General features: G+C 43.0%; 1 protein-coding gene across 3 annotated transcripts in view; it reads left to right on the top strand.

The window, feature by feature from the left end:
- GALNTL5 (polypeptide N-acetylgalactosaminyltransferase like 5) overlaps window positions 1–23,794 on the top strand; it is a 64,968-nt gene that overhangs the window by 17,262 nt on the left and 23,912 nt on the right. For all 3 annotated transcript variants that reach the window (XM_009204264.2, XM_009204263.4, XM_009204265.2), the window contains 2 exons: window positions 10,317–10,483; window positions 14,536–14,658. In XM_009204264.2, the coding sequence (XP_009202528.1) occupies window positions 10,317–10,483; window positions 14,536–14,658 (290 nt within the window). The remainder of the gene's footprint in view (window positions 1–10,316; window positions 10,484–14,535; window positions 14,659–23,794) is intronic.

Here is a 23,794-nt window from a genome sequence, read left to right as displayed (position 1 = left end):
TACTCTGGAGATCTATGGAACTTTGAACTTGAGGTTTGGAAAATTTGCAGCTGACCATATAGTAGAAAAGAAAAACCCACTTTCTGGGGAGAAATTCAAGCCCAATCCAGCTGTGAAAATTTGCATAAGTAATGAGGAGCTGAATGTTAATAGCCAAGACAATGGGGAAAACGTCTCCAGGGCATGTCAGAGATCTTCATGGCAACTCCTCCCATCACAGGCCCAGAGGCCTAGAAGGAAAAACAATTTTGTTGGCCAGGCCCAGGGCCCTGCTGTTCTGTACAGCGTTGGGTCAAGGTGCTCTGTGTCCCAGCCACTCCAGCTCCAGCCACAGCCAAAAGGGGCCAAAGTATAACTAAGGCTGTGGTTTCAGAGGTTGCAAGTTCCAAGCCTTGGTGGCTTCCATGTGGTATTGGGCCTGTGGTGCACAGAAGACAAGAGTTGAGCTTTGGGAGCCTCCACCTAGAATTCAGAGGATATATGGAAATACCTGGATATCCAGGCAGAAGCCTGCTGCAGGGGCAGAGCCCTCGTGGAGAACCTCTACTAGGGTAATGCAGAGGGGAAGTGTGGGGATGGAGACACCAAACATAGTCACCACTGGGGCAATGCCTAGTGGAGCTGTGAGAAGAGGACCTCCTTCTTCCAGACCCCAGAATCGTAGATCCACCGATAGCTTGCACCATGCACTTGGAAAAGACACAGGCACTCAACACCAGCCCTTGAAAGCAGCTGTGGGGGATGTAGCCTGCACAGCCACAGGAGCAGAACTGCCCAAGCCCTTGGGAGCCCACCCCTTGCATCAGTGTGCCCTGGATGTGAGACTTGGAGTCAAAGGAGATCATTTCAGAGCTTTAAGATTAAGGGGCCAGGCACTGTGGCTCTTGCCTATAATCCCAGCACTTTGGGAGGCTGAGGCAGGCAGATCATGAGGTCAGGAGTTCAAGACCAGCCTGGCCAGCATGGTGAAACCCCATCTCTACTAAAAATACAAAAAGAAATTAGCCAGGCATGGTGGTGCATGCCTGTAGTCCCAGCTACTCAGGAGGCTGAGGCAGGAGAATTGCTTCAACCCAGCCAGCAGAGGTTGCAGTAGGCCAAGTTCACACCACTGCACTCCAGCCTGGGTGACAGAGCGAGTTCTGTCACACACACACATACACACGCAAAGATTTAATTTCTGCCCCACTGGGTTTCAGACTTGCATGGGGCCTGTGGTACCTTTGTTTTGACCAATTTCTCCCATTTGGAATGGGAATATTTATCCAATGCCTGTACCCCCATTGTATCTTGAAAATAACTAACTTGATTTTTATTTTACAGGCTCGTAGGAGGAAGGGACTTGTCTTGTCTCAGATGAGACTTTGGACTTGGATTTTTAGGTTAATCCTGGAATGAGTTAATACTTTGGGTGACTGTTAGGAAAGCATGATTGGTTTTGAAATGTGAAATGATATTTGGGAGGGGTCAGGGGCAGAATGATATGGTTTGGCTCTTTGTCCCCACCCAAATCTCATGTTGAATTGTAATCCTCAGGTGTCGAGGGAGGGAGCAGGTGGGAGGTGATTGGATCATGGGGGTGGTTTCCCCCATGCTGTTCTCATGATAGTGAGAGACTTCTCATGAGACCTGATGGTTTTTAAAGTGGTAGCTTCCCCCATGCTCGCTGTCTCTCCTGCTGCCATGTAAAATGTACCTTGCTTCCCCCTCACCTTCTGCCATGATTGTAAGTTTCCCAAGGCCTCCCCAACCATGTGGAACTGTGAGTCAATTAAACCTCTTTTGTTTAGAAATTACCCAGTCTCAGGTGGTATCTTTATAGCAATGTGAAAACGAAGTAATATAGTACCCAATAAACAACAACTCTCTATTTCCCAACCCCAACACTTCCTGGCAATCACCATTCTACTTTGTGCGTCTGTGAATTTGATTACTTTAAGTACTTCATATAAGTGGAATCATACAGTATTTGTCTTTTTTTGTGACTGGCTTATTTTGCTTAGCACGATGCCCTCAAGGTTCATCTATGTTGTAGTGTGTATGTGCTAATGTGTTTTTAGTTTGTTTTAAGTTCTGATGATTTCCAGAGAAAAAGGGCCAATATTCTCCTTTAACTAAATGAGAAATACTTACATTAAGGAATATCCATGAAACAGGAGAAAGCAGGGCCACTTTGCCTTATTGCAACCTGTGTGCAACACAAACATTTGAAGCCACAGATATCACTTATGATGTGGTACACTCAAGAGACGTGGAGTTTGTACATGATTACACAATGTATCTGGGTCATGATAAAATAAAAATCTTAAATTTACTCAAACCATAGAACATGGTATTAATATGGAGAACAATATTTCACTGAACTGAATATTTACTACAAAGGTCAACATTTTAAAATATCTTTTATGTTATGAATTTCTCTCTGTATCATCATTTGTTCTTCCTAAATCTCACCTTCTAAAATAGTGTGATTGTTTTTGCTTCCCTTCCCCCATCACATGATTACTGTTCAGAAAAACAAAGTTTAGAGAGATTTGTCCAAAAAGAAAAGTGGACTTGGCAGTTTTAATATTTAAACTATAACTTTATTTAATAGGAAATTCAATTCTGTACAAAGAACCCACTACTATGTTTAAAAATTAACTTCTAAGAGTAGCTACCACTATCTGGAGTCCAACCAGGTTTTTAGCCATTATTGTAATAGCCATATTATTTCATTAAATGGAATTTTCATTTTAGCTTTGCCTTACTTTTCAAAAAAATATAATTTGGTCTCATAAAATGAGTTTGGAAGTGTTTCTTCCTCAATTTTTTGGAAGCGTTTGAAAAGAATTGGTATTTATTCTTTAAATAAATTCAGCAGTGAACCCATTAGGTCCTAGGGTTTTCTTTGGTAAGAAATTTTTATTTCTGATTGAATGCCCTTACCCATTTTCGGTCTGTTCAGATTTTCAATTTCTTCTTGATTCAGTCTTGGTATGTTATATGTTTCTGGGAATTTATTCATTTCTCCTAGGTTATCCAATTTGTTGGCATATACTTTTTCATAGCGGTCTTTTATGATTCTCTGTATTTCTGTGATATCAATTAGGTCTCCTCTTTCACTTCTGGTCTTATTTTTTTGAGTCTTGTTTTTTCTTAGTCTAGCCAAAGGTTTGTCAAATTTGCTTATCCTCTTAAAAACCCAACTCTTTGTTTGGTTTGTCTTTTCTATTGTTTTCCTAATCTCTATTTCATTTATTTCTGCACTTATCTTTGTCATTTTCTTTCTTTTACTAAATTTGGGCTTAGTCTGCTCATCTTTTTCTTGTTCCTTCAGGTATAACATTAGGTTGTGTATTTGGAAACTTTCTTTTGCTTTGATATAGGTATTTATTCCTATAATCCCCAAACTTAGTACTGCTTTTGCTGCATCCCATATGTTTTAGTATGTTTTTTCATTTCCATTTGTCAAGATATTTTTAATTTCCATTTTAATGTCTTTTTAAAAATTTCTTCTTTGGCCCATTGGTTGTTTAGGAACATGTTGTTTAATTTCCATATATTTGTGAGTTTTCTGAAATTTGTACCATTATTGATTTCTAGTTTTCATACCATTGTGATCAGAAAAGATACTTGATGTGATTTCAATCTTAAATTGTTAAGACTTGTTCTGTGGCCTAATATTTGATCAATCCTGGAGGATATTCCATGTGCACCAAAGAAGAAATATATGCTCTTCAGCTGTTGAATAAAATGCTCATATGTGTCTGTTAGCTCCATTTGATCTAAAGTATAGTTGAAGCCCAGTGTTTCCTTATTGATTTTCTGTCTGGATGATCTGTACATAGTTGTAAGTGGGGTATTGAAGTCCCCTACAATTATTTTATTGCAGTCTATCGCTCACTTCAGATTATTAATATTTGCTTTATGTATTTAGGTTCTGTGATGTTGGGTGCAGACAAATTTACAATATGTCTTCTTGATGTTATATCTTGGTATTATATTACCAACTGGCAATATAATATTGTTATATCTTCTTGATGAAATGGGCCCCTTATCACTATAAAATGACCTGTTTTATCTCTTTTTAAAGTTACTATTTTACTTCAGTATAAGTACACTCTGCTCTCTTTTGGTTTCCATTTGCGTGAAATATCTTTTTCCGTCTCATCACTTTTAATCCTGCTATATCCTTAAAGGGGAAGTGAGTTTCTCGTAGGCAGCATAAGTTAGGTCTTGTTTTTTTAATCATGTTATTCAAATCAAGATTTATGTATATATTTTCAGAAGTCTGCAAATTCTTAATGAGATTCTCCATGAGAATTCTAAAATTCCATCTTCCCACTTACATATATATATTTTTTGAGATGGAGTTTCACTCTGTTGCCCAGGCTGGAGAGCGATGGCACGATCTCAGCTCACTGCAACCTCTGCCTCCAGGTTCAAGTGATTCTCCTGCCTCTGCCTCCTGAGTAGCTGGGATTACAGGCATGTGCCATCACACCCAGCTAATTTTTGTATTTTTAGTAGAGATGGGATTTCTCCATGTTGGTCAGGCTGGTCTCGAACTCCTGACCTCAGGTGATCCAACCACCTTGGCCTCCCAAAGTGCTGGGATTACAGGCATGAGCCACCGTACCTGGCCTATTATTTTTAATTAATATACACTTATACAGGAGGACAGCCTGTTACTATTGTCACTGAATTTCAGTAGGTAATGAGAAAAGTATTAGTAAACTTAATAGATACATTATACAAATGATGTCAAATAGAAGCAGACCAAATGCCTAAATTATATGTTATGAGAAGTTACTTTACAGTATGGCCAATAGAATTTTTTAAAACAGTATTTCAAATACAAAAATAGGACTGAGAGATTTAAGCAAACACATACTACATAGTAAGAAAATGTAGTCAAATTAAGAAGTAAACTTTCCTATAACAAGTAGAAAATAAGTTATAAGTGGTGATGTCATTTCAGCAAACCCAACCTGAAATTAAAATTAATTTATTAATTTGATTTTAACTCTTCTAGCCATATTTCATTATTTTTAACTGTTTTATTTATAGCCGTGTACAAACTTATGAGCACAAGGAGCTTCTGAGCTCGTAAGTTCACATATTTAAGAAACATTAAAGTAACAATTCATCTCTGGAGGTTAAGAACTTATTTTCTCTCCAAAAAATAGTCTATGTATGATTCAAGTTTTTAAAATCCTGATTTATGTTTTTCTTTTTTGTGTTGTCTTCATCAGATTTTGATATCAGACTTATACTGGCTTTATAAAATGAATTTGAAAGTTTTTGACTCTCTAAAATAGTTGGGATAATATGATAATTACCTACTATGCTGAAATAGCACTTGCTTGGTAATTATGAATCACCAGTGCATTTTTTAGTGGTAGACATTGATAAACTTGCAGATTACTCTAAGGTTATTGTTCTACTTAAGCTTTCTATTTCTAGAGGCTTTTTAGGACACTATTGTAATAAAACTTTTTTCCACCTATTTTTCAAATTTATTGGCAAAAAGTTGTGTATCTTATTTCCCTAATTATTATTATCTGCACTGGTACCATACCTTCTTTCTCATTTTTTTATTGTATATTTTCCCACTCTCTTTTTAAGCTTGATGTGCATTGTTTTGTCTTTCAAAAAACCAACTTTTGATTATGCTTACCAATTTTACTTTTTTGTCTTCCAGTTCATTAATTCCTAGTTATCTTTACTGGTTCATTTTTATTTCATTTGGTTTATCCTGTTTTTCTTGCTAGTTTATAAGGTTAGTTTAATTATTTTACCTCTTTGTGGTATAATAATACATTTATAAATATTCATTTTATTCTGATTTAAATTTTAGCCATATCTCTTAGATTTTAACATGATAGACTTTGATTTTTAATTTCTATATAATTTACAATTTGTAACTTCCTCTCATCCAAAAATTATTTAGAAAAATCCGTTTTTTTAAATAGGATTTGAACAAATGAATAGCCATTTACAAATCAGTTTATCAGTCATCTGTCACCATGTTTTTCTAATGTACTCAAAAGATTGTCATTGTAATAGTGCCTGTGCCCGCTAGAGTATTTCTACTCAAAATACGGCCTGAAAACCAGCAGCACGGACAGCCCCTGGGAGCTTGCTGGCCATGCAGAATCTCAGGCCCCAGCCCGGATCTCCTTAATCAGAATCTGCAGTCAGCAAGAACCCCAGCTGAGACCGATGCATGGTAAAATTTGGTATCCAAATATTGGTTTGGTAGGGCTGCTGTAAGAAAGTACCATCAGCTGGGTAGCTTAGACAACAAAAATTATTCTCTCTCAGTTTTGGAGGCCAGAAGTCTGAAATCAAGGTGTTGGCAGGATTGGTTGCTTCTGAGAGCTGTAAAGAAAGGCTCTGTTCCAGACATCTCTCCTTGGCTTGTAGATGGCCGTCTTCTCCCTATAACTCTTAATGCCATCTTCCCTTTGTATATGTCTGCCTCTGTGTTCAAATTTCCCCTTTTTGTAAGAACGTGACTCATATTGGATTAGGGCCTACCTTAATGAGCTAACCTTACTAATTATCTCTACAACAGTTCTTTTTCCAAATAGGATCACATTCTGAGGTCCTGGGGACTAGAACTTCACCGTATGAATTTTGGAGGACACAATTCAGCCTAAAACAGTGCTGCTTTGTACTGAACTATTATTAATGTATAAGGTCAGCAATGTATAAGGTTAGCAAATTTATAAGATCAGCTCACTGAAGACAACCAAAGGCCATCCAAATTTCTTTAGTCTTTTTTTTTATTATTATTATTTTGAGATGGAGTCTTGCTCTGTTGCCCAGGCTGGAGTGCAGTGGTGCCATCTCGGCTCACTGCAAGATCCACCCCCTGGGTTCACGCCATTCTCCTGTCCCAGCCTCCTGAGTAGCTGGGACTACAGGTGCCCACCACCACACCCAGCTAATTTTTTTTTTTTTTTTTTTTTTTTTAAAGTAGAGACAGCATTTCACCATGTTAGCCTCCTGGATGGTCTCAATCTCCTGACATCGTGATCTGCCCGCCTCAGCCTCAGGCATCCCACCACGCCTGGCCTCCTTTTACTCTTAAAAATAGCTTACTTAGGTCAGGAAAGTTTTTTTTGGCGGGGAGGGGGGCAGAATTTTGCTCTTGTTACCCAAGGTAGAGTGCAATGGCATGATCTCTGCTCACTGCAACCTCCGCCTCCCAGGTTCAAGAGATTCTCCTGCCTCAGCCTCCCGAGTAGCTGGGATTACAGGCGCCCGCCACCACACCTGGCTAATTTTTTGTATTTTTAGTAGAAATGGGGTTTCACCATGTTAGCCAGGCTGGTCTTGAACTCCTGACCTCAGGTGATCCACCCATCTTGGCCTCCCAAAGTGTTGGGATTACAGGCATGAGTCACTGCACCTGGCCAGGAAAGTATTTATAGACATACCACAGCAACATTTATTGATCTGTTTTTGAGAAACCCACACACACCAGGTTCCCTTGGGGGTTCTAAAGGGTCCTCATGTGAGCTTCAGGCTCCTCCACTAACATCAGACTGAAGGGATGCAGTTTATTTCCAGTTTTCTTAAAGTGATACACCTGGGACTGACTGTAACATCAGAGATGTGATTTTAGCAGCACAAGTCATCCTGGACCACCACTTCTCTTATTCATGGTATTGGTCTTCCATTAATTCAGTCTAGCATCATATTTTCTCTTTCTCTCCTACTTTCTGTCTCACAACTCAACGATCTTACTGGAATATTTTTTTGAGACAGAGTCTCAATCTGTTGTCCAGGCTAGAGTACAGTGGCGCGATCTCGGCTCACTGCAACCTCCACCTTCTGGGTTCAAGCGATTCTCCTGCCTCAGCCTCCTGAGAAGCTGGGATTACAGGGGCGCACCACCACGCCCAGCTCATTTTTGTATTTTTAGTAGAGAAGGGATTTCGCCATGTTGGCCAGGCTGGTCTCGAACCCCTGACCTCAGGTGATCTGCCCTCCTTGGCCTCCCAAAGTGCTAGGATGACAGGCGTGAGCCATTTAAGCCTTTTAATTATTTTTCCACATGTTTCTGCACAGCCGCATTTTCCCATTCACCGTTCCAGACCCAAGTGCAGTTGGTGCAGGTGCCCTCATTCCCATCTGTTCTGGTACTTCCTTGGCCCTGTCCCTCAGACTCTCCATTCCCTTGAATCTGATGTCAGTTCCACTCAGTGGACATGACTTCTCTGTCTTCATCTTGCCTTGGATGAAAATGAAGACCAGGACAAGGCCCTCTCCTTCCCTGGTGACTTCATTCTGTGAGTACCCTGAGGGGACTGTCCAGGATGCCTGTAGGATTGCCTGCCCAGCACTCCTTTCCCACTGTTTTTCCCCCTTCCCACGTGATTGCAGTGGTAACAATGATTTTTTTTATTTAGACTCAATTTTCTGGCCCCAGTTGATGAACCCAGGGATGGGCACCTATGGCAAACTGGGCCAATGAATCTTTTCTGGTCAATATTTGATCTTGGAAAAGGTAAAGTCCCATCAGTTTCTCCTCGGGTACTTGCCTATGAGATATGCCGATGTCAATCACATTTCCCACTAAAGAAGTGGAAACAAGCCCAGTTGCAAAGGAAGATGATAATCATGTCATGAGCCTTCTATCTGAATACTTACTGCATGCCAGGCACTGCTCTAAGTGTTGTAGACATGTTAATTCATTGCATCTTCATAGCCCTTGGAGGTAGGTTGTTATCGCTATTATTATTTTTCCCAGATGTAAACACAAAAGCAGAGATGGAGAGTGTCCAGACGTCATTCAAGCCTCTAGTTCTAATCATTCCTTAAGGCTCCAGCTGCTGCAGTTGCTAGGTCCTGTGAGACATTTGGGTCAGCTCACAATACATCTCTCCCCTCCCCTCCCCTCCCCTCCCCTCCCCTCCCTTCCCTTCCCTTCCCTTCCCTTCCTTCCCTTCCTTCCTTCCTTCCTTCTTTCCTCCCTCCCTCCCTCCCTCCCTTCCCTCTCTCTCTTTCTTTCTCTTTCTCTCTCTCTCTCTTTTTTTTTTTCTTTGGAGGCAGTGGTATGATCTTGGCTCTCTACAACTCACCTCTCCCAGGTTTAAGAAATTCTCTGCCTTAGCCTCCTAAGTAGCTGGAACTACAAGTGCCACCACATCTGGCTAATTTTTGTATTTTTAGTAAAGACGGAATTTTGCCATGTTGTCCAGGCTGGTCTCGAACTGTGAGCTCAGGTAATCCACCTACCTTGGCCTCCCAAAGTGCCAGGATTACAGGCATGAGCCACTGTGCCAGCCACACCTCCCTTTCTTTTGCTGAAGTTAGCTCTTTAATTTCTTTAATTTACAACCAAAATATTTCAGAATACAACCAAATAATATATCAATCTAATAATAACTAATATTACTAGAATTCCAGAATTCAGTTTCTGTATTTCTCTCATGTGCACAAAAAATAAATAAATAAAACATTTTTGGGCCAGGCACATTGGCTCATGCCTATAATCCCAACACTTTGGGAGGCTGAGGTGGGTGGATCACCTGAGGTCAGGAGTTCAAAACCAGCCTGGCCAACATGGTGAAACATTGTCTCTACTAAAAACACAAAAAATTAGCCAGGCGTGGTGGTGTGTGCCTGTAATCCCAGCTACTTGGGAGGCTAAGGCAGGACAATTGCTTGAACCCAGGAGGCAGAGGTTGCCGTGAGCCAGGTTGGCACCGTTACACTCCACCCTGGGCAACAAGAGTGAAACTCCATCTCAAAAAATAATAATAAAAATAAAAATAAATGAAATAAAGCATTTTGTCAAATATTCAGAAGAAATCCAATTAGACCATATCTGCTATACTTTTTTGTTGTGATGGACTCCACAAATACAAGAATAAAGTTGGAGTTTTCTCTGAAGATAGCACAATAAAGTTAATGTATACCTTTTAATGTGCGAGCTTAATAATTCATTTTTATCTGTTCTGCCATGGTGACAGCAAAAAAAAGAGATAAAACTAATTCATTTTTATAACAGAAGCTAATATATGAATATAATTTGTGTTTATACTATGTTTAAAATAGAACTAAGATTATCAACACAGTCTCAGGAAAGCGCAATTATTACTGACATTAAGAAGGGGGAAATGATTCAGAAAATACTAGAACAACATAAGAAGTTAAATACATTTTTGTAATTTTAGATATACTGTCACCTACTACCATAATGATCAATTGGAGGAAAGAGTCAAAAAGATGCAAATAAGAAGGGGTGTTTGAATGAGATGAAAAAATATCCAAGACATTTAGATGGATTGTTTTCTTCATGTTACTTCTGCCTGCAGGTGTCTTCAAAAACATTACCCAGCCCGCCTCCCGACTGCCAGCATTGTCATTTGCTTCCATAATGAAGAATTCCATGCCTTGTTTCGGACCGTGTCCAGTGTCATGAACCTCACACCACACTATTTTCTTGAAGAAATTATTTTGGTAGATGACATGAGCGAAGTTGGTAAGATAGAACACTCATTATCTAATCTACTTTGTTGTTGTTGTTGTTGTTGTCGTTGTTGTTATGGAGTTTCACTCTGTCACCCAGGCTGGAGTGCAGTGGTACTATCTCAGCTCACTGCAACCTCTGCCTCCTGGGTTCAAGTGATTCTCTTGCCTCAGCCTCCTGTGCAGCGGGAATTCCAGGTGCACGCCACCATGCCCAGCTAATTCTTGTATTTTTAGTAGAGACAGGATTTCACCATGTTGGCCAGGCTGGGTCTGGAACTCATGACCTCAAGTGATCTGTCTGCCTCAGCCTCCCAAAGTGCTGGGATTACAGGTGTAAGCGACTGTGCCCGTCCATCTAATCTACTCTGAAGGTAGTGCTCTCCCTGATGGCGCTTGAGTATTTTGTACAAAGAATCTTTTTGGTGGGTGTTGGGGCAGGCACTGCACTAGGGGACAAAGAATCTTTTTGGTGGATATTGGAGCAGGCACTGCACGAGGGGCTCTTGGTGCATGGTGGACATGTGAGACCTGGGCCCTGTGCTTGGGCTCATGGCAGAGGGGTGGAGGGGCGGTGCTTCCACAAGCTAAACATAGGGGCACTGGCCACATCCTTGGAGATAACTTCAGGAAGAAGTGACATGTCAACTGAGGTCTGAATGATGAGTTGTAATGCTCCAGGTGGAGAGGAAGGAAAAGGTATTTTAAGTAGCTTAAGCAGCACTGCAAAGGCCCACAGGCAAGAGAAGACATAGTGAGCTTGAAATACATGCTACCATATTTTATGTAGTTTATATATCAGTATAGAGTTGCAGGAGGAAGGTGGGCAAAACCAAAGTTATTAAAAGGGAACTCCCAGCCCAGCCTGGTGGCTCACACCTGTAATCCCAGCACTTCGGGGGGCCAAGGTGGGCAGATCCCTTGAGCTCAGGAGCTCCAGAGCAGCCTGGCAACATGGCAAACCCCATCACTTTAAAAAAGGCGGGGCAGGGGGATAACTGCTCATAAAGGGCATTATTTGAATTTTATCTTGAAGCTGTGAGGAGTTATTAAGGGCTTAATGCAGGAAAATGAGATGATCTAGGAATTCCATGAAAGAAGTGGAATCAGACCAACCACTGTTAAGAGCATATTCTTTCATGCTTATGGGTTTTAAAGAATCGTGATACTAGCACTAGTTAGCTACATTTAGAATTTGAAATCACTCATCTAATTTACAATGGAGTATAAACCTTAGGCAAGCTAGGAGTACCAAAGCAATGATGTCAATATTAAGTAAGTTTCAGGCTGAAAGTCAACCCAATCCACTGTAAATGTGACCCACTATGAGCTCAGAAACAAAAAGATGAGGAGAAGCAGTAGGAAGAACAGGCAGAGAAAGAAGCCATCCCATGAGGTTCACCCTGCGGGAAAGTGACTCTAGGTGACTCCTGAATGTGACTCAAGTCACTGGCAGTTGTGTGGTGGAAATGTAGATGTTGGCCAGGCACCTATCATAAATAACACTGTTTCTAAGGGGGTCACCAATGTCTGAGGGCACAGGACTGTCTATTTCTAGCCTCGTGCATGGGAAGAGTGTGGAGTGAGGGCCTGGCTTCCCTGCTGCCCCTGTGACCCACGCTGCCTCATCTGTTCAAAAGAAGGAGCAGCATGTTTGGCAACTTGCTGGGCAAGAAGTCACCGGCAAAGCCACCAGCAGGGGACAGGTTGGGATAACCTGACAGATTGTGGAATTCTAACTTTTCTCCCAGAAGTACAAGGATGCTGCCATGGGGACACAGTGCCAGGAATGACCAGGGGATGGATACCTCCCCCAGCCTTTCAGAAGCACACCATGAATTTAGAGACATATCTGGTGTCTTAGTCAGCTTCGCTGCTGTAACAAAACACCACAAATGGGGTGGCTTAAACAACAAACATTTATTTCTCAGAGTCCTGGAGGTTGGAAGTCTGAGGCGAGGGTGCCAGCATGGTTGAGTTCTTAGAGAGGGCCCTCTTCCTGGGTGCTAGACAGCCATCTTTTTGCTATGTCCTCATGTTGTCAAGCTAGCTCCATGACCCAATTATGCCCCTGCAAGGCCGCACCTGCAAATACCATCATACTGAGGGGCACTTTGAATTTTGGTGGGGACACAAACATACAGGCCATAAGATCTGTCAACCTTCTTATACATTCATCATACATTGTGGTCCCCTTTATAAGAGACTAGGGGGTCGCTACTGCTAACATGCGGTTGTACTGCCCAACCAGACACCTCTGCTTCTCCTCCTTGATCTGAGCCTTTGACCCACGCAGAGCCTCAAACGCAGGATTAGGGTGTTCTAGGCTCTGCTGGAGATCAGGTTGACACCTTCCTCCTTTAATTCACAGTGACTTCATCATGGGTTTAAGGACAATTTCTTCAACAAAACCCTGTCTTCCCCAGCTGACACTCATAGGTAAGGCCGATAGACTCCTCAGCTTGGGGGAGCAGGGCCAGGGGCCCAGGGAACTTCCCCCACTGAGTTACACAAATGGCCTGTCCATGACCTGCTGCCATCCACTTTTCCTGTAGTCCTGGTCCCTCTACACTGCAAGCCAACAGCATGACCATCTTCTGAAAACCCCACGCCCTCCACTTCATGTCAGTGACTGCTGCTGCCCCAATTGCCTTTATCTCCTCCAGGGCCTGGCTCATGGCGTCCCACTTCTCCTTCCTCCTACTGCCTCCTACATCCTGGATGTGAGTGAGGTGTCTGCAGACCTTTGAGCTGAGATGCTGCCCAGGCCTGCAAGCACAGCTGTACAGCTTGTATCCCTGCCTCTTTTTAAAAACAAGGAAGGAGATCCCTCCTTCTGCTGAGATTACCATGAACCTGTTCCCATTGAACTTGCTCCTGACCCAGATTGCTGGGACTTAGGAATTTAGACCTCTGAGGCACCTGCCTCCATCTCACCTGGTCCCAGCCTCCTTTATCATCATCATATTAACCTCCAAATATTAAGTGACTGTTGGGTGCCAGGCTCTGTGCTGGGTGATATATTTCTTCTTCCTCATACTAGAGTACTGCCAGGAACACGATGGTCATCCCTTCTCTGAGCTAACAAAACTAAGACTCTAGTGGTTCGATAACTTTCCAAAGAGCTACTACAAAATTAGAAGCACAGATAGTAGCAAACCCAGATTGCGCCAAAGCTCTATAATGCATGCTTTTTCTATTAAAATGTTAATAGTCATTTACTAAAATAGAGATGTTTCACTAGAACCATAGAATATTATTTACAGGGCCAGACATGGTGGCTTACAACTATAATCCCAGAACTTTGGGAGACCAAGGTGGGAGGATCCCTTGAGGCCAGGAGTTCAAGACCAGCCTGGGCAATATAGCAAGACTCTATCACTACAAAAAATTTAAAAATTAGCCAGGTATGGTGATGCACACCTGTAGTCCCAGCTACTTAGGATGTTGAGGCACGAGGATTGCTTGATCCCAGGAGGTCAAGGCTGCAGTGAGCTATGATCATGCGACTGCACTCCAACGTTGGTAACAGAATGAGGCCCTGTCTCAACAAAAACGAAACAGAAAAATACTTACAGTTGATTTTTATAATGAATCACTTTTGTTTCTCTCCCTTAAATAGGATAAAAATTCTATCTTCTTTTTTTTTTGAGATGGAGTTTCGCTCTTGTTGCCCAGGCTGGAGTGCAGTGGCGCCATCTTGGCTCACTGCAACCTCTGCCTCCCGGGTTCAAGCGATTCTCTTGCCTCAGCCTCCCGAGTTCCTGGGATTACAGGCACCCACCACTACGCCTGGCTAATTTTTATATTTTTAGTAGAGAGGGAGTTTCACCATGTTGGCCAGGCTGGTCTCGAACCCCTGACCTCAAGTGATCTGCCTGCCTCGGCCTCCCAAAGTGCTGGGATTACAGGCATGAGACACCACACCTGGCTCCAAAATTCTCTTTTAAAGTTAGAACTTCTGTGGAATAGCATGGACTTTAGGAATAAGTCATAATGATGATACACCGTTTCAATTTCTGTAGTTGCAGTTTATACATTCTCATGTGTTGAATATTTTTCCAGATGATTTGAAAGAAAAGCTAGACTATCACCTGGAAACTTTTCGGGGAAAGATTAAAATAATAAGAAACAAAAAGAGAGAGGGACTGATCCGAGCAAGGCTGATTGGAGCTTCTCATGCTTCAGGTAGGAATATTCCTGGGGACAAGAGCCAGTGACGGCGTCACAGAGATCTTCCCTTCTGAGCTGGACTCCTCCGGAGGGAGACCCTCTGTGTCTCTGTCTGCTTCAACAGAAGATTGGAAATCTATTCCAGCCATACGAGCCTTTAATCTTCTTTTGCCTCTGAAAGCGTTCTGCTTTAAAATGTCAATTTGCTATTTTGGGTTGAAGATATTCTTTCGCAGGGACCTTAATGTCAGCCCTTCTCACAGGCTGAGTTCCCCAGGACAAAGTCTGAGATGGAGTTTCAACCACAGGGGGTCCACTGGGAGCCACAGGAGTGAGGAGAGCAAGACTGGGGGTGGGGTGGTCGGGAGGGAGCTGCAGCGCTCATCCACGGGGAGCTCTGAAGCCAGGACCCCACAATGAAACGACAAGAGAAGGAGTTTATGGGGCAAGAGATAGGAGAACAGAAGAAAAAGTGTGAGCTGATGCTTCTGGCCTGACACACGTGGAGGAGGAAAGAGAAGGAAGGAGGTTTACCTTGAAGAGCTTCAGACAAGGTGCAGGTCTCAGAAAGGCTCAGTGGGCTAGCGGGAGCCCCATTGCAAAGGTTGCCTGTTAGGGAGACCTGCATTGGGACTGGGTGGCGCATCTCCATTTCCTCCCCACCACCACCCCCACACTGTGCTTAGTCATTGGGTGGGAGCACCCTGGAAACGGCATGACCTTGGCATGAGCTTCAGTAGATCCAAAAGCTTTGGCAGGGGGAAGCATTCAGATCCATCCCCCGCAGCAGGTTCTTGTGAAGGGACATCTGAGCAGCACACTCCCAGAGCTGCCCCAAGAGCCATTCAAAGGGATCCCAGTTCCAGGTAAGGAGACCAGGCATGGACCAGTCATTGGATAGGAACACCACCCTCCCCTGGGAGCAGGTATGACCTTGGACATGGTAGCCATGGCTGGCCAAGGACAGCCCCTGGGGAGGGACTCTGTTGTGAGCCATTGGCTATCAACGCTGCTGGGCGGCTGAGTCCCAGGAGCATCTGAGCAGCTTGCGGGGCCCGTGCCTCCTACGATCATGCCTCCGGCCACATGTAGGTTAATGTTGGCAGAACAGTGAGCTGGAACCACAGGAGGTGAATCATTGGTAAGGGCATTCCTCAGGCTGCACTGCAAGCTGATGAAATGTCCCTGCTCCTTAGCAGGAAACACCTCCTTCAGGAATGGAAGGCCGAGCAAAATTGGATTCTCTTTTTCCATGTTGGCCTGATCAGTGGACACATTCTCTTATTTAACTGCAAAGATAATACATGTTCATTGTCCAAAACCCAAGAGAAACCAAACACAATATGGAGTGCGTCTTTTCAGACCCTTGTTTTTATGCATTTATATATATATATATGCACACGTACATACACAGGGTTAAGGATTTTTATTTATTTTACTTTCTTTTTTTTTTTTTTGAGACAGTTTCCCTCTGTCACCCAGGCTGGAGTGCAATGGCGCAATCTCTACAATCTCTAACCTCCTCCTTTTGGGTTCAAGCAATTCTCCTGCCTTAGCCTCTCAAGTAGCTGGGATTCCAGGTGCCTGCCACCATGCCGGCTAATTTTTGTACTTTTAGTAGAGACGGGGTTTTGCCATGTTGGCCAGGTTGCTCTTTAACTCCTGGCCTCAAGTGATCTGCCCACCTCAGCCTCGCAAAGTGCTGGGATTACTGGCATGAGCCACCACGCCTGGCCTGGGATATTTATTTATTTATTTATTTATTTATTTATGAGATGGAGTCTCGCTCTGTCGCCCAGGCTGGAGTGCAGTGGCACGATCTTGGCTCACTGCAAACTCCGCCCCCGGGTTCATGCCATTCTCCTGCCTCAGCCTCCCGAGTAGCTGGGACTACAAGCGCCCGCCACCACACCCAGCTGGTTTTTTTGTATTTTTAGTAGAGACGGGGTTTCACCATGTTGGCCAGGATGGTCTCAATCTCCTGACCTCGTGATCCGCCCGTCTTGGCCTCCCAAAGTGCTGGGATTACAGGCGTGAGCCACTGTGCCCGGCCGAGGGATTTTTAAATATATGGAATCATACTATCTGTACTGTCCTGAGACTTACTCTTTTATTTTTAATTTTTGGAACTTTTCCCATGACAGTACTTCAGACTTACTTCAGTTTTGAATTACTGTGTTGTATGATATTTCTTATGGATTTTCTTTTTTCTTTTTTTTTTTTAGACAGAGTCTCGCTCTGTCTCCCAGGCTAGAGTGCAGTGGTGCGATCTCAGCTCACTGCAACCTCTGTCTTGCAGGTTCAAGCGACTCTCCTGCCTCAGCCTCCCCCAAGAGCTGGGATTATAGGTGGGCGCCACCACGCCCAGCTCATTTTTTTGTATTTTTAGTAGAGACGGGGTTTCGCCATGTTGGCCAAACTGGTCTCTAACTCCTAACCTCAAATGATCCACCCGCCTCGGCCTCCCAAAGTGTTGAGATTACAAGTGTGAGCCACCGCGCCCAGCCCATATGGATTTTATAATTGATTGTCATAACTTCTTTAGCCATTTCTGAATAGGTTATTTTTCTTTTTTACTATTACCTAAAAAATGCAGCAGTTACAATTCATGAACATATATCTTTGTGTGATTGATTGTGCCTATAAGATAAATTCCTAAAAGTGGAATTGCTGGAAAAAAGGCAATTTTTATTTTAAATTTTGAAAGATAATGCCAAATTGTCCTTGAAAAGTTTCACCGATTAACAGTCTCATCACACAGACAAAGTGCCCTTTCTCTGCAGCCAGAGCTGAATATGACCCGTCTTTCTAATGTTTGCCACAGTTGGCCAAAAAATAGGCTACGTTTTCTTTTCTTGGTATTACTGACCATCAACTTTTTTCCTATTTTCATAGATTGCTTACAGATCATTTTTCTGTCGATTTATCTGTTCATATCCTTTACCACTTTTTCTAATGTGGTGTTTGTCATTTTGTTATTGCTTCACACATGTCCTTATAACAGAAATTCTATATTATGAATACTGAGAATATCGGTCCTCAGTCTACAGCCTATCTTTTCTTCTTCTCTGGGGGTGTCTTATGTTCAGCAAAATTTTATTTATTTATTTTGAGACAGGGTCTCACTCTGTTGCCCAGGCTGGAGTGCAGTGGCACAATCTTGGCTCACTGCAACCTCCGCCTCCCAGGTTCAAGTGATTTTTGTGCATCAGCCTCCTAAGTAGCTGGGATTACAGGTGCCTACCACCTCAACCAGCTAATATTTTGTATTTTTAGTAGAGACGGGGTTTCTGGCCAGGCTGGTCTCGAACTCTTGACCTCAAGTGGTCTGCCTGCCTCGGCCTCCCAAAATGCTGGGATTACAGGTGTGAGTCACTGTTCCTGGCCAGAAATTTTTAAGTATTTAAGTTCACCAAAAAGCCCACTTCCCTGGCTAACACAGTGAAACCCCATCTCCACTAAAAATACAAAAAATTAGTCGGGCGTGGCGACGGGTGCCTGTAGTCCCAGCTACTTGGGAGACTGAGGTAGGAGAATGATGTGAATCTGGGAGGCGGAGCTTGCAGTGAGCCGAGATTGCACCACTGCACTCCAGCCTGGGTGACAGAGCGAGATTCCGTCTCCAAAAAAAAAAAAAGCCTACCTCCTCTTGCTGGGCACTAGACTGAACTTCCTAGCCTCTCTTCAATTGGAATAGCCTTGTGACTAAGTTTTAACCATGGGATGTGAGTGCAAGTAACATGTACCATTTCCCGACCAAGGCTCTTAGGAAGCTGGTCTGTCCCCTCCACACTCATTTCCTGTTCTGGCTGACTGGGGCAGAGATGACTAAGTGACTTCGGGTGCTCTGGGTTGAAGAGCCTCTGCCAGCCTGCATCCCTGAATGACCACATGGAGGGCTTCCCCCAGTCAGGAGCACCCGCCTTGGATGGCTAAATGTGTAGAAATAAACTTCTATTGCATTTGAGCCATTATCATTTTGGAATCTTATTATTATAATAGTAGCTAGCTTTAACATAATAAAACAACAAACATATCGATATTTTTTCTTTATGTTTTTTGGGTTTTGTCTCCTGTTCAAGAACTTTTTCCTTACCCTGAGATCATGATGATACTGTTTTTTCTGGTTTGTTTGTTGTTGTTGTTGTTGTTGTTGAGATGGAGTCTTGCTCTATCAGCCAGGCTAGAGTGCAATGGCGTGCTCTTGGCTCACTGCAATCTCCGCCTCCCAGGTTCAAGTGATTCTCCTGCCTCAGCCTCCTGAGTAGTTGGGATTACAGGCACCCACCACCACATCCAGCTAATTTTTGTATTTTTAGCAGAGATGGGGTTTCGCCATGTTAGGCTGGTCTGGCTGGTCTCAAACTCCTGACCTCAGGTGATCCGCCTGCCTCAGCTTCAAAGTGCTGGGATTACAGGTATGAGCCACTGCGCACGGCCCGATACTCTTCTCTAGTTTCTTCCTCATGTAAAAAAAAAAAAAAAAAAATCGGTTTTTACATTAAACTTTGAGTCTACCTGGAACTGTTTGTTCTGGGAACGGTGTAAGTTAAGAATATAATGTAATTTTTTCAGAATGAATAGCCAATTTTCCCCACACCATTCATTGAATAGTCCACCGTTTCTTCATTGGTTGCAATGCTGTTTTTATCATTTTATCAAATATCTGTGTATTCCTGGGTCTATTTCCAGCATCTCTCTTCTGCTCTGTGATGGTATTTTTGTATTTCTAGGCTAATCACGCTATCTCTTGATTAGTACAGGTTGATAAGAAGTTTTTATATCTTCTTATTTTCTTGATAAGAAGATTTGTGGGACAAATCTTTCCACTTCATTCTGCAAAATGTCTTAACTAGGATCGTCTTATCAAGTTCCAGGAAAAACGTGTTGAGATTTTCACTGGAATTGTATAGAGATGATAGATTAAAATGGGAAAGAATTTACATCTTTTTGATGATAAATGTCCCCACCTATGGGCATTTATTCAGATCTGCTTTTATATTCTTTTGGTGTTTTGTCATTTGCTCTGTAGATATTATGTACGAAGATTTATTTCTGTTTATCTTGATTTTTTGGTTGTTTTAAAAATTGTGATTTGGGACCTTCTTGTTATATTTTTTAATTATTACTGGTACATAGGAATGAGATCTTTTGGTATATTTGATCTCGTAAATAGAAACCTCAGTAAACTCTTAATTGTTAGTGGTTGGTGGGTAGAGTTGCTTGCATTTTCTATCAGCTGAAGATAATTTTCCTTCTACCTCGCTAATGTTGATTAGAAATGGCGGTAGCAGGCGTCCTTTCTGCTTTTGACTTTCATGGGGATAATTCTGACTTATCATTTAGTTACTATGTTGATGTGTATTCGTTTCCTAGGACTGCTGTAATGAAGTAGCACAAACCAAGTGGCTTGAAATAACAGAAATTCATATTTTCCCAGTTTTGGAGGTCAGAGGTCCAAAATCAAGGTGTGAGACCTGCAGGGGAGGCTCCTTCCCCGTCTCTTCAGCTTCTGGCGGTGGCTGCCAGCTCCGCCTCTCTGTTCCCGGGCGTCCTCCCTGTGTGTCTGTGTCTGCGTCTCCCCCAGCCCAATCCCAGAAGGACACCAGTCACATTGAATGAAGGGCTCCCTCTACCCCGGTATGACCTCATTGCATCTGCAAAGACCTTGTTTCCAGATCAAGACACATTTTGAAGTTCCTGGGACTTGAAAATATCGTTTTGGGGAGCACAGTTCACCCCATAACACTATGGTTTAGATTGGTTTTGTTTAAAAGGGGAATTTTATTTTTTTTATTTCAAAAATTTTCAAACCCACATAATACCCATAGAAGCGCTCCCCTAGAGTCGCTAGATGTAGACGTAAATATCTCCCGACACCCACTCACACACATGCTCTCCACCCCTTCTCACCCCGCGCACACGCATCACTTCTGTGTTCAAAAGTAAGATGTGGATCAGACACAATGGTTCATGCCTAGAATCCCAGCACTTTGAGAGGCTGAGGCGGGTGGATCACCTGAGGTCGGGAGTTCAAGACCCACCTGACCAACATGGAGAAACCCCGTCTCCACTGAAAATACAAAAATTAGCCGGGCGTGGTGGCGCATGCCTGTAATCCTAGCTACTCAGGAGGCTGAGGCAGCAGAATCGCTTCAACCCAGGAGATGAAGGCTGCAGTAAGCCAAGATCATGCCACTGCACTCTAGCCTAGGCAACAGAGCGAGACCCTGTCTCAAAAAAAAAAAAGTAAGATGTGTTTATGATTTTCTTTGTACCGTATTCCTATACTTTTCACTTTACCAGACTCATAGAACAAATCGTACGGTTTTTCCTTTTTTCTAAAACTTTACATAAGACAGAGATTAACTGTGTTTGGGAACTTGCAGAGAACTGGCCTATAAACTTCCCAGGCACTGGTGTCTTTTTTGGTTTCCTCTTTAATCCAGATTGGTTTTTTTTAGGAGTGATTTTGAAAGTTTCCAAACAATTTTAAGAGATTTTTAAAATTATTTTTTGTTTCTTACTACTTAACTGTATTGTGGTCAGAAATTTGAAATTTCTGTTGTGTCTTAAGCTGGGTCAATTTTTCACAATGTCTATGTGTATTTTATACCTTTTTTCTTTTTGAGACACGATCTCTCTCTGTCACCCAGGCTGGAGTGCAGTGGAGTAACCGAAGCTCACTGCAGCCTCGAACTCCTGGGGTCAAGCGATCCTCCCACCTTAGCCTCTCAAATGTTGGAACTGCAAGCATGAGCCACCACACCTGGCCTATTTTCTTAACTTTTGGTAGAGATGGGGTCTCACTATGCTGCCCAGGCTGGTCTCAAGCAATATCCTCCCACCTTAACCTCTCAAAGTGCTGGGATTACAGGCATGAGCCACCACACATGGCCCTTCTATGTGTGTTTTCAAAGAATGTATATTTTTTCTTTTTGGTTGTAGGTTGTGTGTGTGTGTGTGTGTGTGTGTGTATAATTTTGTTCATATCTTTGATATTCTTACTGATGGAATTCGACTTTATTTCTAAGTTTCTTAGAGTTGTCCTGAAACCTTCAGCTGTGACTGTGGATGTGTGCACCTGCCTCTCCTGGCCCTTTGCCAGCGCTTGCTATCTGTCAGCCTGTCTGTTCCCCACACCCCCAAGTGATGTAGGTGGCTGCCTGAGCCAGGCATGCTCCTGAGTCACAAGTGTGGGATCCTGTTGTGTGGGCAGGTGAGGCAGCAGCCAGTGGCCCTGCCTTCACGTATCCAAGTATTCACTCATCCCTCCAGGATTTGTCTCTTGCCGACTGTGTGCTAGCCATGCACGTTTATTCTTTTTTATCAACTCTTTTGAGGTGCAAACTGTACCTACTGAGGCTGGATATGGGTTTTCACATGATGTTCATGTGTGCACACTTCTTTGGAGCCAGGTCGTCTTCCTGGGAGCTATTTGCATTATTACAAAGCGACACTGTCTCTCCAGTAGGGCCTGCCGTGATGTGTTCCCTGCTTTCCCTGACCTTTCTCTTCCTGCCTCCCTCACCCACCACACAGATGCACGGGCCTTCCTGCTTCTCTCCCAGCCTGCCAAGCCTCATCCTATCTCAGAGCCTCTGCACGTGATTGGCTTCCCCTGGAATGTTCTTCTCCCAGGCATCTGCATGACCTGTTATCTCACTTTGTTCAGTTATCTGATCAAATGCCACTTTATCACAGTGGTCTTTCAAACCACCCCATATTAAATAGTAGAACCCTATCCCTCTCTATCACCCTTACCCCCATTTTTTTTTTTTTTTTAAAGACGGAGTCTGGCTATGTCGCCCAGGCTGGAGTGCAGTGGCGCGATCTCAGCTCACTGCAAGCTCCGCCTCCCGGGTTCACGCCATTCTCCTGCCTCAGCCTCCCGGCACCCGCCACCACGCCTGGCTAATTTTTTTATTTTTAGTAGAGACGGGGTTTCACTGTGTTAGCCAGGATGGTCTCAATCTCCTGACCTCGTGATCCGCCCGCCTCAGCCTCCCAAAGTGCTGGGATTACAGGCTGAGCCACCGTGCCCAGCCTCCCTCCATTTCTTTCTCTTCATAATTCTCATCACTATCTGTCCATTTCTTTGGGCCAGTGGTGCTGTCCACGTGGCTGTTGAAGCCGCCCACAGATTGCAGGAGCTGAGGTGGACAGCCTGTGGTGAACGCTGTGCTGTACCTGCAGGGCATGAAGGAAACCGCCTGAGATGCAGGCAGATAGATAACCCCACGGAGGAGAATGAGAAGGCAGGGGTTTTGCAAAGCGAAGAAGAAAGAGAATGTTACAACCAGATGGCTTCAATCTAAATAAATCTACAATCAGTTGGCATGATTTTTTTTCCCCCATGGGAGCAGAAGTGTCATGGTTTGGAGGCAAACATGCAAACATGAGTGATGATTAAACCATGGGTAATGATGAAATGCTAGTGATGCGGGGTTCATGCAGTTTGGGAGAAGGAGTTTTTTTTTTTCTATCAGTAACATTTCAGGGAAGCAGTATCTTCCAGGGAGAGTTAGACAAGCCACTCTTCTGAGCCTCAGCCTCCTAATCCAAAATATGGGAATGATGCTATCGAACAAACATGGCTGTTACAATGATCAGATAAGGATATTACCTACATTTTTCTTTTTTTTGCAGTATATACTAAATGCTTATTGTACAGCAATTAGTACAAATAAATAATTAAAACATAAACATTGAATTTTATGCTTCAAAATGATAAAATACATAAAATTAAAAGGGTAAAAATAATAAAATACAAAATATTAATGGTGGAAGGGCTCTCAGAGGTTTTAGAACTCATCAGCCTTTTATCCCAGTTAAAGAAGCTAAGCTCCCGAAAGATTAGAGACTGGCTCTAGGTCACGTCACTCCAGGCTCAAACCCAGGAATTCTGATGCCATCTCAGTTGACAGCATCATCCCACCACCAGATTATGAGGATGTAGCGTACAAACAAAATTTAGAATGTTTAATAGTATCGTTGCTTTGATTTCTTTTTACAAAATCCAAATGGCTAGGTTTAACAGATTTATAGTGAGTTAAATAGAAATGCTTATGTGTTTTACAAAAACTGGTTATATGCTTAAGCACAGATTCTCTGTAAATCCCCTGACATAGATTTTGCACACCACATGCTT

This window comes from Papio anubis, chromosome 4, assembly GCF_008728515.1.
Source record: "Papio anubis isolate 15944 chromosome 4, Panubis1.0, whole genome shotgun sequence".
Classification (NCBI taxonomy): Eukaryota; Metazoa; Chordata; class Mammalia; order Primates; family Cercopithecidae; genus Papio; species Papio anubis.
This window is presented reverse-complemented; position numbering and strand designations above follow the sequence as displayed.